Below are 17,346 nucleotides of genomic sequence, written 5' to 3'. Positions count from 1 at the left end.
TACTCTAAACAGAATACCTTTCTTGGGTCTTTATTATGAATAATTACTTTACTTGTACAGACCATCTATACTTTTAATAACTGATCTTATCTTATCCATTTACAGTTAACATATACGCATACTAAAGAATAGCTTACACTCAGATGCATTTACAATTATTATACATATTTTTTTTTTAAAAAAAACCTGAATTCTAAACTGATTTGCTAAAAAAAAAAAAGAAAAAAAAACGAATTTTTTTGTCTGTATCATATCTGGTTAGACTTTTTTATTTTTATCTATTTATTAAATCTTTTTAAGAATGGGATTCTTTGATGAAATAAGATCGCGTAATTTCTCATTTTATGCTCAATGGTAAAATGAAAAAAAACATTGAACTATTTTATTACAATGAAACTAATATAATGCTCGTCTTTACTTCTTCTTTTTTTTTAAGGCTTGGAATCATCTCCATTATTTGTAAAGTATTATGCAACAACATCATTGAACATCTTATTTCTTCTTCATTCTAATACAACTTTTAATAGTATTAATTATTCTTGGTGTGTTCAGTTTAACAAGCAATCTACCTTTTGCGATTATTGGATGGTAATAATTGCTTTTGTTAGAATGAAAACAAGAATATTAACATACCATTTGTAGGATAATAGCTTTTATATTATTTTTTGTTGAAGTACCTTTCTGTACAAAGATTTGCCCTACAAGCCCAAGATTGTAAGACAAACAGATATATTTCTTCTATTTCTAATAATTATCATGTATTATAGTGATGCATTTATTGCTCGATTTGAAAACAGTTATTTCCGTGGTGCAGTTTACATTATGTAAGTAAAAAATTCAACAACAACAAAAAACAAGAATATAATAAAATAAACATTCTTTCTATTTAGTTTTTCTATTGTAATGTTCTTATCGACTACAATCAAGACTACCTTACTCATTATTCCTGCTATTACTTTACTATTTACCTTTATTTCATATGGTACTAATATACAAAAGTAGGCTTATTTTTAGGGGAAATATTAACAAATAATGTATTTTTTTTTGTTTTAGTTATTGCTGCTATAAAGAAACAACCTTATGCAAGTGCTAAAATCTTGGGCGGTACTGGAGTAGATAATGTAGTTTAAACATATATAAAATACAAATTTATTTATTTATGTATGAATATGTACCTTAAAATAATGATCAACAATAATTTTCTTTATTTTTTTTTAAAAAAAAAGAATTATAATTCATCAAATTGACGTGCTAATTCATCCAACTCAGATTTTACACTATTGTATTTATCAGAAAGCTCTTCATAATATTGTTCTTTATCACCTAATTCAATTTCGAGTTGTTGAACTTTACGTTCAGCTTCCTCAGCCTTTAAATCAGCTTCATTATAACTAAATAAATACATTTTCAAGATTAGTATATTCTCATATGTATTTACAAGTATAAACACATGCACACGGTATACGCACACATATACACACACACATATATTTATATACTATGTTCTCCTTATTAAAATTAAATAAATACTTTACTTGGCAGAAATGGTTTGTAACTTTGCTTCAGTTTTATCTAATTGTTCTTCTAAATTCTTTGTACGGATTTGAAGAGATAAAAGCTCATGATCTTTAGAAGTATGCTCAAGTTCAAGTTGCTTGATTTTTGTTTCATATTCTTCAGCGAGAGCATTAGCTTGTTCAGTTTGAGCACGAAGGGTAGCAAGTTTCTTTTTTTATTATTATTATTGAATTAATAGTTAGTAAAAATATATAAAAGATATTTATATCTACAAACCTCTTTAACTCTTTCCATTTTATATATGTAATAAATAAATAAAAAGAGAAGAGAAAAAAGGAAAGAAAAGAAAAAAAGAGGGGGGAAGAAGCTACGTGTTCAAACTAATAATAAAAAAGTGTGTAGTTAGGTGGTAGTAGTAATAAAGGAACGGTGAGGGGGAAAAAAAAAAACTGAAGTTTAAAATAATATTTTTAAATAGCCAATAATTTAAAAGTACCTTAATGTTCTTTGCCTCTTTTAGGAAGAGGGAAATAAAAAAAGTTTATTTATATTGTATCACTCTATTCTCGTGAATGCTTAGCAAACAAAGATTAATTACATATTGAACGCATCACTTCTTGCTCATCAACGAAACTTATCTTTTTACTATTCAAACTGAGAGGGATTTTACTCTTTTTTCCGGGAAAAAAAAAAATCGATTTTACATATGAGCAGTGATTCATTTCATGAACAAAAATCATGCATTTCTCTTCCAGTTTCGTCTGTGCACCTATTTAAATAAAGAAATAAATAAAATGAAACGATTAAAAGTAATGATTAATAATATTTTTGTAAAGGGTCATGTTTATTTCTAATGATTCGATAGTCTGCTTATAGTCAATAAAGTCGTCTAACACTTTGAGTAAGCTTTTAAGCTAGAATATTTTCTTAAGGATAAAGATATTAGTTGCTGTATTTGAGTCTGTAGACTACAATATAGATAAAAGCCAATTCTATGTATAAATAGGATGCATGTTTATTCATTCTTTCTCTCTTTTTTTTTTATCATATCAGGCTGTTTCTTTTATTTTGAATAATAAGGTTAGCTTCTACAATTGTAAATAGCCTACACTCAAACATGTAATTATATAATACAAAAAAAAATCCCTTTATGTTTTAAAGATAGCTTGAATAATTTCTAAAGATACATAAACACATTCTTTTAAATTCCAATAAAATAAATTTGGATTGGTGGGTAAAATAAGATCTGATATGAGAGGGGTAATAAGGGCTGGATGCTCATATGTTTCATGAACTGAGATTGAATCATTAGGATAAACTGTGAAATCATGATATCTTTGGTATTTTTCATTCTCGGATAATATGTATCTTGAACTGGTAACATTATCATGACTGCTATTATCTATATTTACGAAAGAAGTATTCTTCTCTGCTAAATATGGGTATTCTTCATCAACATAATTCACTTGATTGCTCTCAGAAACGATCTGTTCAATTGCTTTAAAAGAGCAATAATTGGAATCTGTTATCGAGATGACGATATCATTATCATCTCCATTATTATTGTTCACATCTGTTACTGCTGCTACACCACCACTGTAACTACTACTACTACTACTACTTACATTACGGTGACTACTAGTATAATCTGTTGCTGTGGCTTCAGACTGGTGCATCGAAATAATAGATTCTCGAATAGACTTCATAATTAGATCATCTTCTTCTTTAGGCGTCTGTATAAAATGTCTTGATAAACAAGCATACCGTCCAGATATCCACCAAGCTCTTAGATAATAAAATTTCCAAATATCGTCCACATACTTCCACCAGCAAAGGAATCCTCGACCCTCTCTTACGCTTGCTTCTTGTGAATCACTCCTTTGCTGAAATCGATTCATGTATGGATGAGTTTTAAAATGTTGAATTAAACAATTCAGTTTTATTTTCACCCAAATGGTAAAGATAATCAAGGGAAGAATCGAAGTCGCTGCAGAGGGGACGCCCTTTAGATAAAGTAACCCCATCATGGTAAATTGAAAGATGAGTAATCCATCTGATGTGTAACGTACAACACGATGATAATGACGAGATCCATTTGTTTCATAACGACGAACGTAGCAATACATGTATTGATGACGATAGACCATAAGTGCAATTGCGAAATAAAAAAATGAAAACAAAAGGATAAGAGGCTGAATCACAGAGTAAGTAACAGCGATCACTAAACATAATATATGATTTGGGTAATAATAATAATAGGAGAAGAACCAAGGTGAATTATATCTTAATCGCATACGAGGTGTACGAGAAAAAATAGGCTGGATAAAGATAAAATGGCCAAATAACTGTGATCCTAGTTGGATTAATTCAATCGCATGTGTCGATGAGTTAAAAAGGATATAATTTAAAAAGAAATTGGCTCCTTGAGGTAGAGCATTAGCAAGAAGTTGGATTAACATGGTTGGCTCATATAATACATCAAGCATTGTAGTAAGGAATGTTGTTCCCAATAAAAATACAATCAATACATTAAAAATAGCAAAGTGATAATAACGTCCTAACACACAGTCTTCTAGTTCCGAATAAGAGATAAAATCTTCCTGTTTTGATATTACTTTTTTTTAAAAAAAAAAAAGAAAAAAAATAAAATAAAGTAGATAATAAATACTAGGCATATAATGTATACCGACTTATAAATTATCCTTTTTTTTTCTTTCTTTCTTTTACCTAGTACTATCCATGGCAAAAGACTCATAAACAAAGTGACTAATAAAGTGGGTAAAATATTCTGTATAAATGACCTTGCTATAAAAGATGAAGTCAAAAAATAACGTAAAAATGGAACATGATTAGATAATGTCTCAATAGATGTTAATCCTAGAATAAATGTAATAGGAAATAGCCAAAATACCGTTAATGACCTAGTAGTTTATAAGCATAAATATAGATTATTATTTATAATTAACACATATATACACACACACGCCCATATATATGTATGTATGTATGTATAGCCCATCATTATGTATTTAAAAATAAAGGGGGATTTTTTTTTTTTTTACCAAACGGCAGCAAAAACAATACATTGCCGAAAAGTACCCATAATTCTGCTTTTTCTTCCTCGTCTTAATAAACTTCTCCATAAAATATCTCTTGGTTCAGGTGCCATACAAGTATCAAATACACCTGGTTTCCACGATGTTACAATTTGGGCACACATATATGCTGAATGAGCTGTTCTATATTATAAAAAAAAAACGAAAAGAAAAGAAAAAAAGAGAGAGAGAGAGAGAGATGATTTTATGAGTGTACTACTACTTTATCACACGAACCATTGTAATATATCGTATTTTTACTTGAATGTCACAAATGCAGAGCCTGTAGGTGTATCATATTTTGAGAATAGATGATTATTATCTCTTAACTGATTGATCTCCTTTCCCAAGTCATCAATTTGTTTCAAGAGAAGTTGAATTCCTTTTATATTACTTTCTAAAGATAATGATATACATTCTTGTTTAATATAAGATAGCCAATCAAACCAAACTACTCTATTGTTCTCTACAAAAGGCAATGGTTTGTCATGATGATGCATCATCGCAATACGAACGATATGTATTAATCTTGATTCTAATTGATCCATCTTTTTATCTCTCCTTTTTAAAGTGGATTGTAATAATTGAATAATTGTATTGGATATGAGCTTTATATCCTCAACTTCACCTATCTTGTTGGCTCCTTCAAAATGTTCCTGCAATGCTACTTGATTTCGTAAATGAGGAGGTATGTGGGTTACCAAGACAGAGCGACTATGTAGACATTCTCCTTTAACAGTCTGTTGCTGTTGTTGCCATAGATCGATATGATGAAGATAATTCACAAACAAGAGCCATAACCAGCAGAGTGTGATACTAAATACAAAGACTACATGAATCCAGACCAGAGAACTTTGATTAGGTATACTGGCAATAGAAAGGCGATGCAATGTAGAATTACTTTGAAAGAAGTAATCTGATGCTGTTATTATTGTAGTAGTATTAGTAGTGTTCTCTGTTTTATGGGATGGAAGTTTGCTGGTCATCATCTCTTCTGAAGATAAGGGAAGAAGGGTAAAAAGAGCGCTTCTACTACTACTAGTAGTAGTAGTAGTATCGTTCCCACTGATAAGATCATGTTTTGAAAGTGGTAGGTTGGATTCATTAGCTACTATTACTTCTTGAGATGCATTGAAGATTAAAGGCGCTAACCAATGAAGTGTAAGAAGAATAGGACAAACTATCATAGACTGTGCCATTAAGAAATGGGTTGTCATGCGCAAGAATCTTATATGCATGGTTGCATCTAATCCTACTTTATTGATAAACTCTATTTCTTCGAGATAAAATGTTGAAGTGACCCATGAAAAGAGATGTGAAGGTTGCTTTGGCATTGCATTTCTATTTCATATTATTTAAATTCTCAAAGTTATATATATTTTTATATATGTATATGTATGTATGTATGTATGTATATTCTTTTTTTTTTTTTTTTTTTTTTTTTACTCTAAAAGTTGAGTGCGAGCTGAAAATAAGTATTTCATGGAGTCTAAGCGTTTACATATTTCAAAAGCTATGATACATGTAAAAGAAACTGCACATGAGATGCCAAAAGTAGTTGATAAACCAAAGAAAGTAGGTACATAATACGCTGTTTCTATAGTGGCCATAATGGCATTATTATTCTATGCTAATTTATAAAAAGAGAAGGACAAGAAGAATAAAAATTGTATACATACATATATATATGTATATGTATATATATATGTATATAAATTTATTCAATTCACTCTTGTCTTTCTCTTCAGAAAAAGAAAAGGGGAAAAAACAATAATAAAGGAGCAAAATAAACAAGGAGATAAGTGAAAAAAAATATATGTATATAATATGCTTCTATCAAAGAACTACCGTATGATTTGTAATGGAATGTTTTATTATTTGTTTACTATATAAGATAATATGATATATGTGTATGTAAATGTATATGTATTTATATTTATGTTGGCTTCAATCAAAATGTTACAAATTTATAGTGTATATATAAATATATATATTTATATATAAAAAGGATAAATAATATACAAGCAATATGACAAAAAAAAAAAAAGGAAGGAAGGAAGGAAGGAAAGAGTATATGTTAAGAGAAAAAAAAATTTTTTTTCCCTCTTCTCTTCTCTCACTCATCCTCCTTCTCTCTCTCTTTATATCTTTAAGAATGAATAAAATATAGATGTATAGGTAGGGTTTTATTTTTGATTCTGCTTTTGGGGCCTCTGAGACGATAAGGATGATGATGAAGGGCGTTGAGGTGATGAAATGAGTTGAGATTGACGTTTTTTCTTTTCCTTTTCAGCAATAACACCAGGAGGCTCAGAGGTGATAAGAACAAGATTACCCCGCCTCTCTTGGGTTATTTGATCCAAGACAGAGACATGATGAACATGACAAGTACCCGGTTCATCAGGAGTACAGACATCAATTCCTTTCACCCAATTATCTTGAAGAATCTTTTGTACACTCCAACGACGACTAGGATCGACTTCGAGTATACTTGTCATAACAGATCGAGATTCTCGAGGGAGCCATTTGATTAATCTGAATTTTTGTTGATTTTGGTTCGTGATAAAGGCTCTAAAGGCAATATCTGAACTCTTTGATATTCTCCAAGGGAATCTATGTATTATCATACATACAAAGATGATACCACATGACCATATATCTGATAACCGTGGATCATATAAGGATTGTGTGTATTGTTCTGGTGCAATATAAGGGTCTGAACCAAAAACACCTAAAATAGTATATATATATATATATTTTAAAAAAAAAATAAGTCCCTGATGATTTTTTATGTAATATACACATATATATGTAAAGACCTTTTGTCATCGTAATTGAATTATCAAATGGATATTTAAATACAGTTGAACAACCAAAATCTATAATTTTAAGTATACCCATATGATCCAAGACAAGGTTATCCAACTTGAGATCTCTATGAGCAATCCCTATTGAATGCAAATAATTGACACCGTTTAATAATTGACGCCAACAACACGCAATTTCTTCTCTAGACATCATACGGCTCATTACGACATTAAACATATCATTAGGTGCATATTCCATAATTTCATAGAAACTAGTTCCATTCTCTTCTTGAATAAGGTCTAAAGCTTCGATAATATTAGGATGTTGAAGAGTAGACCCTATACAGAACTCGGCTGTTACTTTCTTGATATAATCCTTCTCTGTCTCATTAGGGAATCGTTTACGAAATTGTTTCACTGCGTATGTCTTGTTGTGCTGTTTAATTAATCGAACTGATCCACCTGCTCCTTTGCCAATATATCGACCTATATATGAGGCAAATTTTTTTTTTATTATTATTTTTATTTTAGTAATTCAAGGAGAAAACTAAGGCTAAAATGCCGCACATATAAATATATTCCCTCATAATAATGTAATGCATTATATGATGTATGTGCAAATTAAATAATAACAATAATAACTTTTACCCCATTGACCATATTTATTTGAGATATTCTGTTTAAATTGATTTCCATAAAATGGTTCTTCTGAATCAGATGTAACTGGTGATTGAATAAAAAATCTTCTTAAATCAAAGAACGCTATCTCTTTTGAGTTTCGATCTATAGTGTGTTGATGCTGTGTATGAGTAGGTGTGATTGTATGAGGAGAAAGAGAAAGAGGAGGGGGATGATGATGGAAATGGGTTTGAAGATATTGCTGGTTATAAAGTGGTTTCTTGAATATAAATTGAGAAGGTACTGGATTTAAACAAGGGGAGGATCTATTGTTTTGAACTAAAGAAGACCTTGCTGCTGGTGGTGGTGCTGCAGCTGCTACAATTAAAGAAGAGATAGAAGAATTTGTAGAAGATGTACTTGAAGTTGAAGTAACTGAATTTGGCGCTAACTGCTTTACTGCTGTAAAATTCTTTTTATTACTATTATTATTATTACTTGAAGCTACATGTTGTAGTAATTTTGTTAACTCTACATAATCAACAGTTGTAGAGTCATTTGTATGTAAATGGTGAGTCGTTGCGTTTGTATGTGTAACTACAGCAGTAGATAATGTTGGACTAGAAGGAACGGATCCTTCAGGTGTTAATAAAATAGGTGCATTTTGTTGATGTAAAAATAAAAGTGATGGTGGAGAAGTTATTGATTGCTCTTGTATCGCCATCTTATTAAAGTAAATTCTTTTAAAACAAAAAAAAACTAGGAAAGAAAAAAAAAAGAAAAAAAAAAAAAAAAAGAAGAAAAATTGGCCTTATTTAAATACACGTTTTTTTTTTTTTTTTTTTTTTTTTTTTTGTTACTGTATGAAACTCAATATAAAAATCATGAAACTCGTATTTATCTGATGACAATGCGTCACAGGCTTTGTTAATATTATTATAAACATGCTTGTCAAGTATTTATATATTTATATATTTGTGTATACACGTATATATTTTTTTTTTGTTTCAAAGGATGTCTTTCTTTACAATATGAATGCTATTATATATGCGCATTTACATTTATAATATCTCATATCTCCTTTTAAATGTTTGATATCAGTTGATTTCTGACAAAAGAAAAAAACTCTCCTTTTCTTTGTAATAAATAAATTCCATATTTGTATAATCTATATATCATTATTCGTCCCCTTGATCTCTAATAGATTATTTAAAAATCAGTGTTTTTCCGAAGATTACAAACAAATAAAAATATTACATTTATTTCTCTAACATGTCAAAAAAAAAACTATTATTAAAATTAATTTGCTTATATCAATTGAGGCTTTTTTTTTTCCTCCCTATAAACTCGGCAATGTTACTATTCCCACATGTATGATATTCTCACCATTATAAAAAAAAAAAAAAAAATGTCTATAAAGGCTAAAATATATCTTCGAATTTACGTATCATTAAGATACTAGTGAATTAATTATTGCAAAGAATAAATATCTATTATTTTAGTATTAGGAAAGAATAGAGAGAGTGATGAATGAATTGAAGCTTAAAGAAGGATGATGAAACTATTCATACAAAAATATGCGATTGTTATGAAAAAGACAAAGAAAGAGAGAGGCAATAAACTACCTTAAAAGGTATTCAGACTTTGAGTTATAAAGGAAAGAACTACACTTGTATACAAACTGTCCGTTGCATCAATTTACTTGCTATGAATACTTTCTTTCTTTCTCCTTCCCCTCATCTATTAGATGACTTTGATAAAGCCGTTCATAATCGGGTACCTCTTCACTCTATCTTTTTTTTTTTTAATATGTTGAATCAAAGAAGGATAAAAGAGTCCTCATGATATGTTGTTCTGTTATAATATACACACATTATTATAAGAATTTTGTAATATTAAATTTATCAAAGAAGATGAATGAATGATACTATTTGCAAACCTTTTTTGCCGAATAGTAACTTGAGAAGAATATGTCTTGCGAAACTCTAAATAAAGACTCTGATTATTCTTAAAACTCCTGTTGTTGTATAGGTTGAACAATGATTAAGCTTTCAAACTTTCTTGTTTTCTACTACTAACCAACTTGAAATAGGTCTTGTGTCATTTCTTTTCTTATTATGGTAAAACATAATTATCAAAGTAAGCAACTAAAGGAAACAACTTGGGCATTCTTCTTCTTTTCGGGGATAATATGTTTCAAGTAGCATTTAGACCAGGTCAATTCAAAAGAAAAGAAAAAAAAAATAGGAAAAAGTAGCGGACTGTTTTTAATATTTTATAACCTATTTTTTTTTTTTTTTTTTTTTTATAAAAAAAAGATTTCCTTTTCTTTTCTCCAGATTTCAATAATGTTAATAGTAAAAAGATGCAAGACATCACAATGTACATCTATATTCAAACGCTGTTTATCTATTCTTCAGCAGAAAAGACCAGAAAGGGGGGATAAAGTAGTTGTAGCAATGTCAGGAGGGGTTGATTCGAGTGTATCAGCGGCCCTTTTAAAGCAACAGGGTTTTGATGTCCAGGGTATTTATATGCGTAACTGGGATACCTCAGATGAACGTGGTGTGTGTACAAGTCGGGAAGATTGGGAAGATGTTCAAAAGGTATGTCATCATCTCGACATTCCTTGTCAACAAGTTAATTTTGTAAAAGAGTATTGGCAGGATGTATTTGAAAAGACGTTAGAAGACTATGCACATGGATTGACACCGAACCCAGATATTGCTTGTAATAGTTCTATCAAGTTTGGTGCTTTACTAAACAAGATACCTAAGGATGCATGGTTTGCAACAGGGCATTATTGTCGATCAACACCTGAAGGGAAATTACTTCGGGGGCTCGAGAGGAAGAAGGACCAATCCTATTATCTCTCTAATGTACCTGAAGAAGCCATAAGTCGAACGCTCTTCCCTTTAGGTGATTTCACCTCCAAGGCAGCCGTAAAGGACCTTGCACATCAATTAGGATTAGGTGGTATTGCAGCTAAAAAAGAAAGTATGGGTATTTGTTTTGTGGGTCAGCGTAAAAAGTTTGCAGACTTTTTAAAAGAATATATTGATTTACCTCCTGGTCCTGCTATCAATCTTGAAAATGGACAAGTCATTGGAGAACATCAGGGACTTTATGGTTATACGATTGGTCAAGCGTCACGTATTTGCTATCGTTCTGATAAATGGTTTGTGGCAGAAAAGGATATAAAAGAAAATAAGTTGATATGTGTACCTGGCTCAAACCATCCGGCTTTATTTCATATGGGATGTAGAGCGCGTGATTGGAAATGGATTCATCATGCAGCGCCTTCTAAACTTGATATAAATGGTGAAATAGAAGTAGAGGCACAAATTCGATATAGACAATCATCTGAAAAGGCCATTTTATCCATTCAATCCAATAGGCACCCTACTATAATTTTTAAACGTCCTATACGTGCCATTGCACGTGGACAGCAAGTGGTTGTTTGGGATCAAGACTGGTGTTTAGGAGGAGGTGTTATAGAAGAAGTTTTATTTTAATAATAATAATAAAAAAAAATTAAAAGAAAAGATATGTAAATATAAAAACGAATAAAGCAACACCTAAAACTACTTGAGGTGGATAACCTTCAGTAGGACGTGGTTTTTCCAAAGCAGCTAAATGTTGATGCACTGCATCTAAAGGTTGAACTGTAGGTGCTAACTTTCTTGTAGTGGATTGATTGCGTGCACGTAAGCCTTCTTCTTGGTTCTTCAATTCAGTTAATTCTTTTTCAAGTTTTGCGATTTTTTCCAATGCTTTTTTTAACTCGTTATTATCATCTGAAATAGGAGAAGAGGGGGTGGTAAGAGCTGCAGGGGATGCAGTTGCTGGTGACGCAGTTGCTGGTGATGTTGGCGCTGGTGCAGGCGCTGGTGCAGGTGCTGGCGCAGTTGTGGTTGCAGTTGCAGTAGCAGTTGTAGCTGCAATCTCGGGAGCGGGTACAGGAATAGGTGCTGCTGCAGTGGCCATAGTGGTACTAGGTACTGAAGCATCGTTATCACTACTATTAGTAGGAATAGCGGATGATGTAATATTATCGGCATTTGTAACCGGTTCAGGAATAGAAGAAACCTTATAAATGATGAAAATATTAAAACTTATTCATATTATTATACAATCATAATTACTTACTTCTTTAGTTATAGGAGCATAGATATCATTCGTAGTAGAAGGTTGATGTTGTTCAGTAATAAAAACACATTTAATCTTTTGTTGATGTAAACTTGCCTTTCCTTCCGCTTCAACATAACTCCACTATTTATTAACCCAGTTTAACAATCAAACTATTCAATTTTGATAAACTATATACATTACCATACTAGCTATATCTTGATGATTCTGTTCGACTGCTTCAGTAATTGGTGCAGTTTGAACAAGGAATTTATCTTTACATTTGTAATTTGCTGGAAGTTCTTCTTTAAATGGTTGTAGTATAACTAAATGAATTCGTTTATATATAAGTTTATATATATATATATATATATATTATCCTTTATATGTATATATATATATATATATATATTATGTAGTCAGCTTACTTTGAACCTCAATCTCAGAATTAGCCTCAATTCTTCCAGCATTAGGTCGAACACAATATTGTTTAGGCGCAGTAGTCTTTATTTTAAATATAATAGGCTCTGTTCCGGGGTTTCTCACGTAAAGGGATTGTTTACAAATACGCGTAAAAGGACCTAAAATAGAAGTTCATGATGGCTATGTTATTATAGATAGATAGATAGATAGATAGATAGATATTTACTGTGAAATTCTAATTGTTCAGAAGGAGTAATAATAACAGACATTACTATGCTAATTAAAGAAGAAGAAGAATAAGAAAAAAAGAAAAAGATATAAATAAAATAAATAAATAAATAAATATAATAATCAAAAAACGGTAAATGAATCACATGTCTGATAAATACATTTAAACAGACTTCAATTTTAGGAAAAAAAAAAAAAGAAAAATAGAATTTAGTTTCTTAAAGAAGTTCATCATGAAACAAATGAAGAAGAGAAGACATGATATCAAGAATATATTCATATTTGCTTTCACTTATTGCTCGTTATCATTTCTCTTCTTTAATTGTATTATGCATTAATTACTGAAAAAAAAAAGTCTAACCTTGCTCTATATTATATTAAAAAAAAAAAGGTGTCACAAAATTACATAGTAAAGAGTGATGAATTACTAAATTAATAATAATAACTGCTAACAAGAAGTATGGTATTAACAACATTTTTTTACTTTTTCATGTATTATGATGACAGCTTATTATTATTGCCGTCTAGATAATATAAGAGTCATAGTCATGTGATGTTACAATTTAATATGAAAAAGAAGAGATATTAAAACTTCTATAGTGGAAATAATATACACTACTTCTTAGTAACTAATTCTTGTTTTTTTGTACAACATAGAGGAAAACAAAGTCTATTATTAAAGGAATAATGTTTTGTAGAGAAGTATACTTTCTTTTTTTTTTTAGCGTCAATTATTTCTGATGCTAAAAAAAAAATGTCCTAAATATACTTAATAAAACTAGTGAATAAATTACTCAACTTATATACATGTATAAAATAAAAGTCTTTTGATCATTAATGAAGAATTTAAAATGTATGAGGATTTAAATGCTCTTGGAGCGAGAATATAATGAATAATTTGACGCTGATTCATTAGATGATCTTGAATGTTAAAGAAAAAATGTTTCAAGTTTTTTTTTTTTTTTTAACTTATTTACTCACTTTTTTTTTTATCGTATATATTTTTCTCTTCTGTTTATAATATTAATTTATTAAATAAAAGATAGAGGGAGACGAAAGGACATACCTAACATATTGGACATATATACATTAAAGACATTCACTTATAATCTGACTCATTGATCCATTAGCATTTTTACAAATGACAACTCCTGGTGATTATTAAAAAAGAAAAAAAAAAGGGGAGAGAGAGAAATCTATTTGTTATTAAATTAATACATATTTATAATAAAGTTGGTAGCTTTAATGATATTGGAAGATCTGCTAGAGATATTTTAGTAAGGGATTATTCTATTGGTGGCTTTAAACTTGATATTAAAACCACTACTTCTAATGGCTCAGTAAGTGTATCATACTATAACGCGTTTATTATATCTTATATCTTTTTTTTTTTTTTACAAGTCATTTAAAATGAATGGCCATCGCGATAATAAAACGGGTGTAATTGTTGGTAGTATTGAAAGTCGATATACAAATAAAAAGACTGGTTTATCTTTAACTCAAGCTTGGACAAGTTCAAACCATCTTAATAGCAAAATTGAATTAGAAAATAAACTTGCTAGTAAATAGAAGAATAAAATTATAATAATGATGTATTCATCATATAATAATACAACTTATAATAATAGGAGGGTTAAAACTTGAAGCTACCGTCTTTGTTTCTCCTTCTGTTAGAGAAAAGAATATTAGATTGAATACAACTTTTAGACGACCTAATATTTATACAACTACTTCCTTTGATACCTTTAAAGTAATATACATATATCAAATATTTATATTTATATTTATATTTACATATTTATGTTTAGCGTAATTTAGTTGTAAATTCGGCTATTGGTCTTCAAGGCGTCCTTATAGGTGGTGAAGTTGTTTATAATATGAGAGATGCAAAGGTAGATATAAAGTGTATAAGTTTATAAGATAAAATAGAATTAAACTCTATAGTATCATCTTAGATAAATTGCTATAATACAGCAGTTGGTTATTCTACTCGTGATTACGCCATTACAATTCATGCTGCTAACAACTTTTCCAAATACATTGCCTCCTATTATCATCGCTTAGATAAAACTTTACAAGCATCTGGTAAAGTGACTTGGAATAATAATAAAAGTGCAGTTGAAGTTGAAATAGGAGCCAAATATAATCTAGACCCTACTTCATTTATTAAGGGTAAGATAACTAATACAGGTGTTGTTTGCGCATCATTCACTCAATGTATTCGACCTGGTGTTAAAATGAATATGGGTATTGCTATGGATACAACTTGCTGGAATGAAAGTATCAATCCTAAATTTGGAATTGCTTTGACTCTTGAAAATTAATGCTATGGTTATAATAAACAAAAAAAGGATGATTGATATATTACACAATCATTTGTAAACAACCTATAAAAAAAGTAAGATATGTAGTCTAAATTATAAGGAAAATGTATTCTTTTGACAATCGTCTAAAGACATTTACGCACTATCATTCAAGCATACTGTTCTTACATCAGAGCAAATACTATTCCAACTTTTATAGTTTGCATGTGACTTGAAACTATAAATAAATTTTCCCTAATAGATTGAAACAATTAAAAAAAAAAAAAAAAAAAAAAAAAAAAAAAAAAAAAAAAAAAAAAAAAAAAAAAAAAAAAAAACTTTCCAAATAAATAAAGAGAAAGAGAGAGAGATTGTCAAAGTATCGTTATATGCATACGCAAAAAGTAGAAAAGGATCTTGAACTTTTATACAAATTGATGTTTCTATAGTAACTAAATGTTTTAAACCTTTTTTTTATTTATATTTTTTCAAGTCGCATCATCAAAGGAAATTAGTAATTGTTTATCAAACCTTTTCTCCCCTTCCATTGAATCCTTTTCGAATATGTCTACTAACTTTTTAAAGGAACTCTAATTTCCGCGGAAAAAGGGGTTCGAAGGGACCTAGAATTTTGAATCCCAATTGTTAACAATTTTAAATGCTGACATAATAAATAAATTTAAACGGAAATTGTAGTAATAGTGGCTGTTGTAAAACCTTTTTTTTTTTTTTTCATACAAATACAATAAAAGAAGAAGAAAAGGAGACATCCTCTTTAGTTGAAGGATGTACACAATTTTTTTTTGTTATGTACTACTATTACTACTACTGTTTGTATGTGTTAACCAATAGTAATCCATCATTTATTTATTCATTTTTTTTCTCATTCATATATTCTTAATATAAATAAATCAGGGTCAAAATAAAGTTTCAGAATAAATAAACTTATTTATTTTTAAGAATTATGATATGTAATGTATACATATAGATGCATAATAATAGATGGACATGATATATCATCCAAATGTACTAACAATGTGTGCAAGTTGTAATAATCCTGCTTGAGAAGATGAAATAGTATGCTTATCGTCATCTTCTTTATCAATGGTAGTAGCTAATGAGGAAGGAAGAAGAGTTGCCTCCTTTTGTTGTTGTTGTTGTTTTTGTTGTTTTTGTATCGTTTTAAATAATATCACGTTATCTCTTGATGGTAAGCTTGTTGGATGTAATAGTGTAAATGGTAATGATACCTTTGACTTTTTAATGGTTTTCATATTTAGTGGTTCATGTTGATAAAAGGTAATTTCGGGTTGTTGTCTTTGCTCTAACACAGTAGTAGTAGTAGTAGTAGTAGTATTGGTAGTAGTAATAGGGGAAGAGGGTAGTACAAATGATGAAGTATTGTTATAAATAGGATATTGAGTAGTGGGTTTAGTTGGTGTAATATGTATCAGTTTATTTTGGTTAATTGTATCTTTTAACCTATTTAGGTGATTCTGTTGTAATTCTACTATAGAATTTAAAGGTATATTAGGATAATGAACTAGATTAGTTGTAGATGATTTAGTTAATAAAGATTGACGATAATTATTTAAATGCTGATCTATGGTTAAAGGTCTTTCATTCATATAAGGATCTGATCTTATTCTCTGATGAGCATGAAGCTTTGGTCTTGGATGAAGTTCTTCTGTAATAACTCTCTTTTGTGATTTTCTTGATTTTGGTGACATATGCGTACGATAATGTTGCATCATATTATCTTGACGAGAGAAACGGGATAAACACCCTGGGAAAAGACATGGAAAATTTTTTTCTCCTGTATGAATCCTAAAATGTCTTGCTAAATGCCCACTAAATAATAGATGAATTATAAGAATAATATGTATATATTTTCTTTTTTTTTTTTTACCTTGTTGTAAAGCTTTTTGTACATCCTGGTTCTGTACAATGGTATTTTCTTTTTGGATCAAATTGTGTTTGACGTCCAGGTGAAGGTAATGGTGTATGAATAGAAGAAGAAGAAGAACTATCTGTATTGATATTTTCGTCTGATGCAACAGAAGAAGGTGGACTATGGGTTACTGTTGTAGCTATCATCATAGGTTGTGGTTGTATATCATTATTATCATTCAAAAGGTTAATATGACGACCTGATGCATTTGTAACTAAAAAAGCTGTTTCTTTTGTAGTATCATTTATCATTTTATTATAAAACATGAAAGAAAA

General features: G+C 29.6%; 7 protein-coding genes across 7 annotated transcripts; 3 read left to right on the top strand and 4 right to left on the bottom strand.

The window, feature by feature from the left end:
• Positions 1-301: 301 nt before the first annotated feature.
• Positions 302-828, top strand: BX663DRAFT_531919 (uncharacterized protein; the record flags this gene model as incomplete). Its single annotated transcript, XM_051530415.1, has 5 exons — positions 302-354; positions 437-459; positions 528-588; positions 643-714; positions 768-828. The coding sequence occupies 5 exons, from the start codon at positions 302-304 to the stop codon at positions 826-828; spliced, it is 270 nt and encodes an 89-aa protein (XP_051381074.1).
• Positions 829-1,181: 353 nt separating this feature from the next.
• BX663DRAFT_457151 (uncharacterized protein) lies at positions 1,182-4,969 on the bottom strand. The gene is made up of 7 exons (XM_051523875.1): positions 4,875-4,969; positions 4,581-4,757; positions 4,246-4,439; positions 3,275-4,132; positions 2,901-3,097; positions 1,536-1,726; positions 1,182-1,391 (listed from the first exon to the last, which is right to left on the bottom strand). The coding sequence occupies exons 2-7, from the start codon at positions 4,736-4,738 to the stop codon at positions 1,229-1,231; spliced, it is 1,761 nt and encodes a 586-aa protein (XP_051381073.1). The 5' UTR covers positions 4,739-4,757; positions 4,875-4,969; the 3' UTR covers positions 1,182-1,228.
• A 1,667-nt stretch (positions 4,970-6,636) lies between these two features.
• On the bottom strand, positions 6,637-8,816 carry BX663DRAFT_514846 (kinase-like domain-containing protein). The gene is made up of 3 exons (XM_051528356.1): positions 8,069-8,816; positions 7,433-7,906; positions 6,637-7,344 (listed from the first exon to the last, which is right to left on the bottom strand). The coding sequence occupies exons 1-3, from the start codon at positions 8,760-8,762 to the stop codon at positions 6,800-6,802; spliced, it is 1,713 nt and encodes a 570-aa protein (XP_051381072.1). The 5' UTR covers positions 8,763-8,816; the 3' UTR covers positions 6,637-6,799.
• Positions 8,817-10,497: 1,681 nt separating this feature from the next.
• Positions 10,498-11,553, top strand: BX663DRAFT_437760 (tRNA methyl transferase; the record flags this gene model as incomplete). The annotated part of the gene is made up of 1 exon (XM_051523246.1): positions 10,498-11,553. One exon carries the CDS (start codon positions 10,498-10,500, stop codon positions 11,551-11,553), a length of 1,056 nt encoding a protein of 351 aa, XP_051381071.1.
• On the bottom strand, positions 11,517-12,879 carry BX663DRAFT_514840 (PapD-like protein). The gene is made up of 5 exons (XM_051528355.1): positions 12,816-12,879; positions 12,595-12,747; positions 12,371-12,492; positions 12,188-12,310; positions 11,517-12,127 (listed from the first exon to the last, which is right to left on the bottom strand). The coding sequence occupies exons 1-5, from the start codon at positions 12,856-12,858 to the stop codon at positions 11,573-11,575; spliced, it is 996 nt and encodes a 331-aa protein (XP_051381070.1). The 5' UTR covers positions 12,859-12,879; the 3' UTR covers positions 11,517-11,572.
• Positions 12,880-13,774: 895 nt separating this feature from the next.
• On the top strand, positions 13,775-15,404 carry BX663DRAFT_514834 (eukaryotic porin/Tom40). Its single transcript, XM_051528354.1, has 7 exons — positions 13,775-13,971; positions 14,051-14,157; positions 14,219-14,378; positions 14,446-14,567; positions 14,626-14,709; positions 14,773-15,202; positions 15,279-15,404. Exons 1-6 carry the CDS (start codon positions 13,959-13,961, stop codon positions 15,139-15,141), a joined length of 855 nt encoding a protein of 284 aa, XP_051381069.1. The 5' UTR covers positions 13,775-13,958; the 3' UTR covers positions 15,142-15,202; positions 15,279-15,404.
• Positions 15,405-16,136: 732 nt separating this feature from the next.
• BX663DRAFT_553329 (uncharacterized protein) lies at positions 16,137-17,322 on the bottom strand (the record flags this gene model as incomplete). Its single annotated transcript, XM_051531441.1, has 2 exons — positions 16,137-16,971; positions 17,030-17,322. 2 exons carry the CDS (start codon positions 17,320-17,322, stop codon positions 16,137-16,139), a joined length of 1,128 nt encoding a protein of 375 aa, XP_051381068.1.
• Between the last annotated feature and the right edge of the window lie 24 nt (positions 17,323-17,346).

Source organism: Cokeromyces recurvatus (assembly GCF_025118155.1).
Source record: "Cokeromyces recurvatus strain NRRL 2243 chromosome Unknown BX663scaffold_19, whole genome shotgun sequence".
In the NCBI taxonomy this organism is placed as follows: Eukaryota; Fungi; Mucoromycota; class Mucoromycetes; order Mucorales; family Mucoraceae; genus Cokeromyces; species Cokeromyces recurvatus.
Note: the sequence above shows the minus strand (reverse complement) of the source record. Positions and strands in the feature narration are given on the sequence as shown.

What these genes read in the sequence shown, in the direction of transcription:
- BX663DRAFT_514840 (XM_051528355.1), bottom strand. Translation starts at nt 12,858, where the DNA reads ATGTCTGTTATTATTACTCCTTCTGAACAATTAGAATTTCACA. An exon ending in TGAACAATTAGAATTTCACA is followed by an intron (nt 12,748 to 12,815) that starts GTAAATATCTAT and finishes CTTCTATTTTAG; the next exon opens with GTCCTTTTACGCGTATTTGT. An exon ending in ATGCTCCTATAACTAAAGAA is followed by an intron (nt 12,128 to 12,187) that starts GTAAGTAATTAT and finishes ATCATTTATAAG; the next exon opens with GTTTCTTCTATTCCTGAACC.
- BX663DRAFT_457151 (XM_051523875.1), bottom strand. Translation starts at nt 4,738, where the DNA reads ATGTGTGCCCAAATTGTAACATCGTGGAAACCAGGTGTATTTGATACT. An exon ending in TTTGCCATGGATAGTACTAG is followed by an intron (nt 4,133 to 4,245) that starts GTAAAAGAAAGA and finishes TTTAAAAAAAAG; the next exon opens with TAATATCAAAACAGGAAGAT. An exon ending in GATATCTGGACGGTATGCTT is followed by an intron (nt 3,098 to 3,274) that starts GTTTATCAAGAC and finishes GTGTAGCAGCAG; the next exon opens with TAACAGATGTGAACAATAAT.
- BX663DRAFT_514846 (XM_051528356.1), bottom strand. Translation starts at nt 8,762, where the DNA reads ATGGCGATACAAGAGCAATCAATAACTTCTCCACCATCACTTTTATTT. An exon ending in AAATAAATATGGTCAATGGG is followed by an intron (nt 7,907 to 8,068) that starts GTAAAAGTTATT and finishes CCTCATATATAG; the next exon opens with GTCGATATATTGGCAAAGGA. An exon ending in TTCAATTACGATGACAAAAG is followed by an intron (nt 7,345 to 7,432) that starts GTCTTTACATAT and finishes ATACTATTTTAG; the next exon opens with GTGTTTTTGGTTCAGACCCT.
- BX663DRAFT_514834 (XM_051528354.1), top strand. An exon ending in CCACTACTTCTAATGGCTCA is followed by an intron (nt 14,158 to 14,218) that starts GTAAGTGTATCA and finishes TTTTTTTACAAG; the next exon opens with TCATTTAAAATGAATGGCCA. An exon ending in ATTAGAAAATAAACTTGCTA is followed by an intron (nt 14,379 to 14,445) that starts GTAAATAGAAGA and finishes TTATAATAATAG; the next exon opens with GAGGGTTAAAACTTGAAGCT.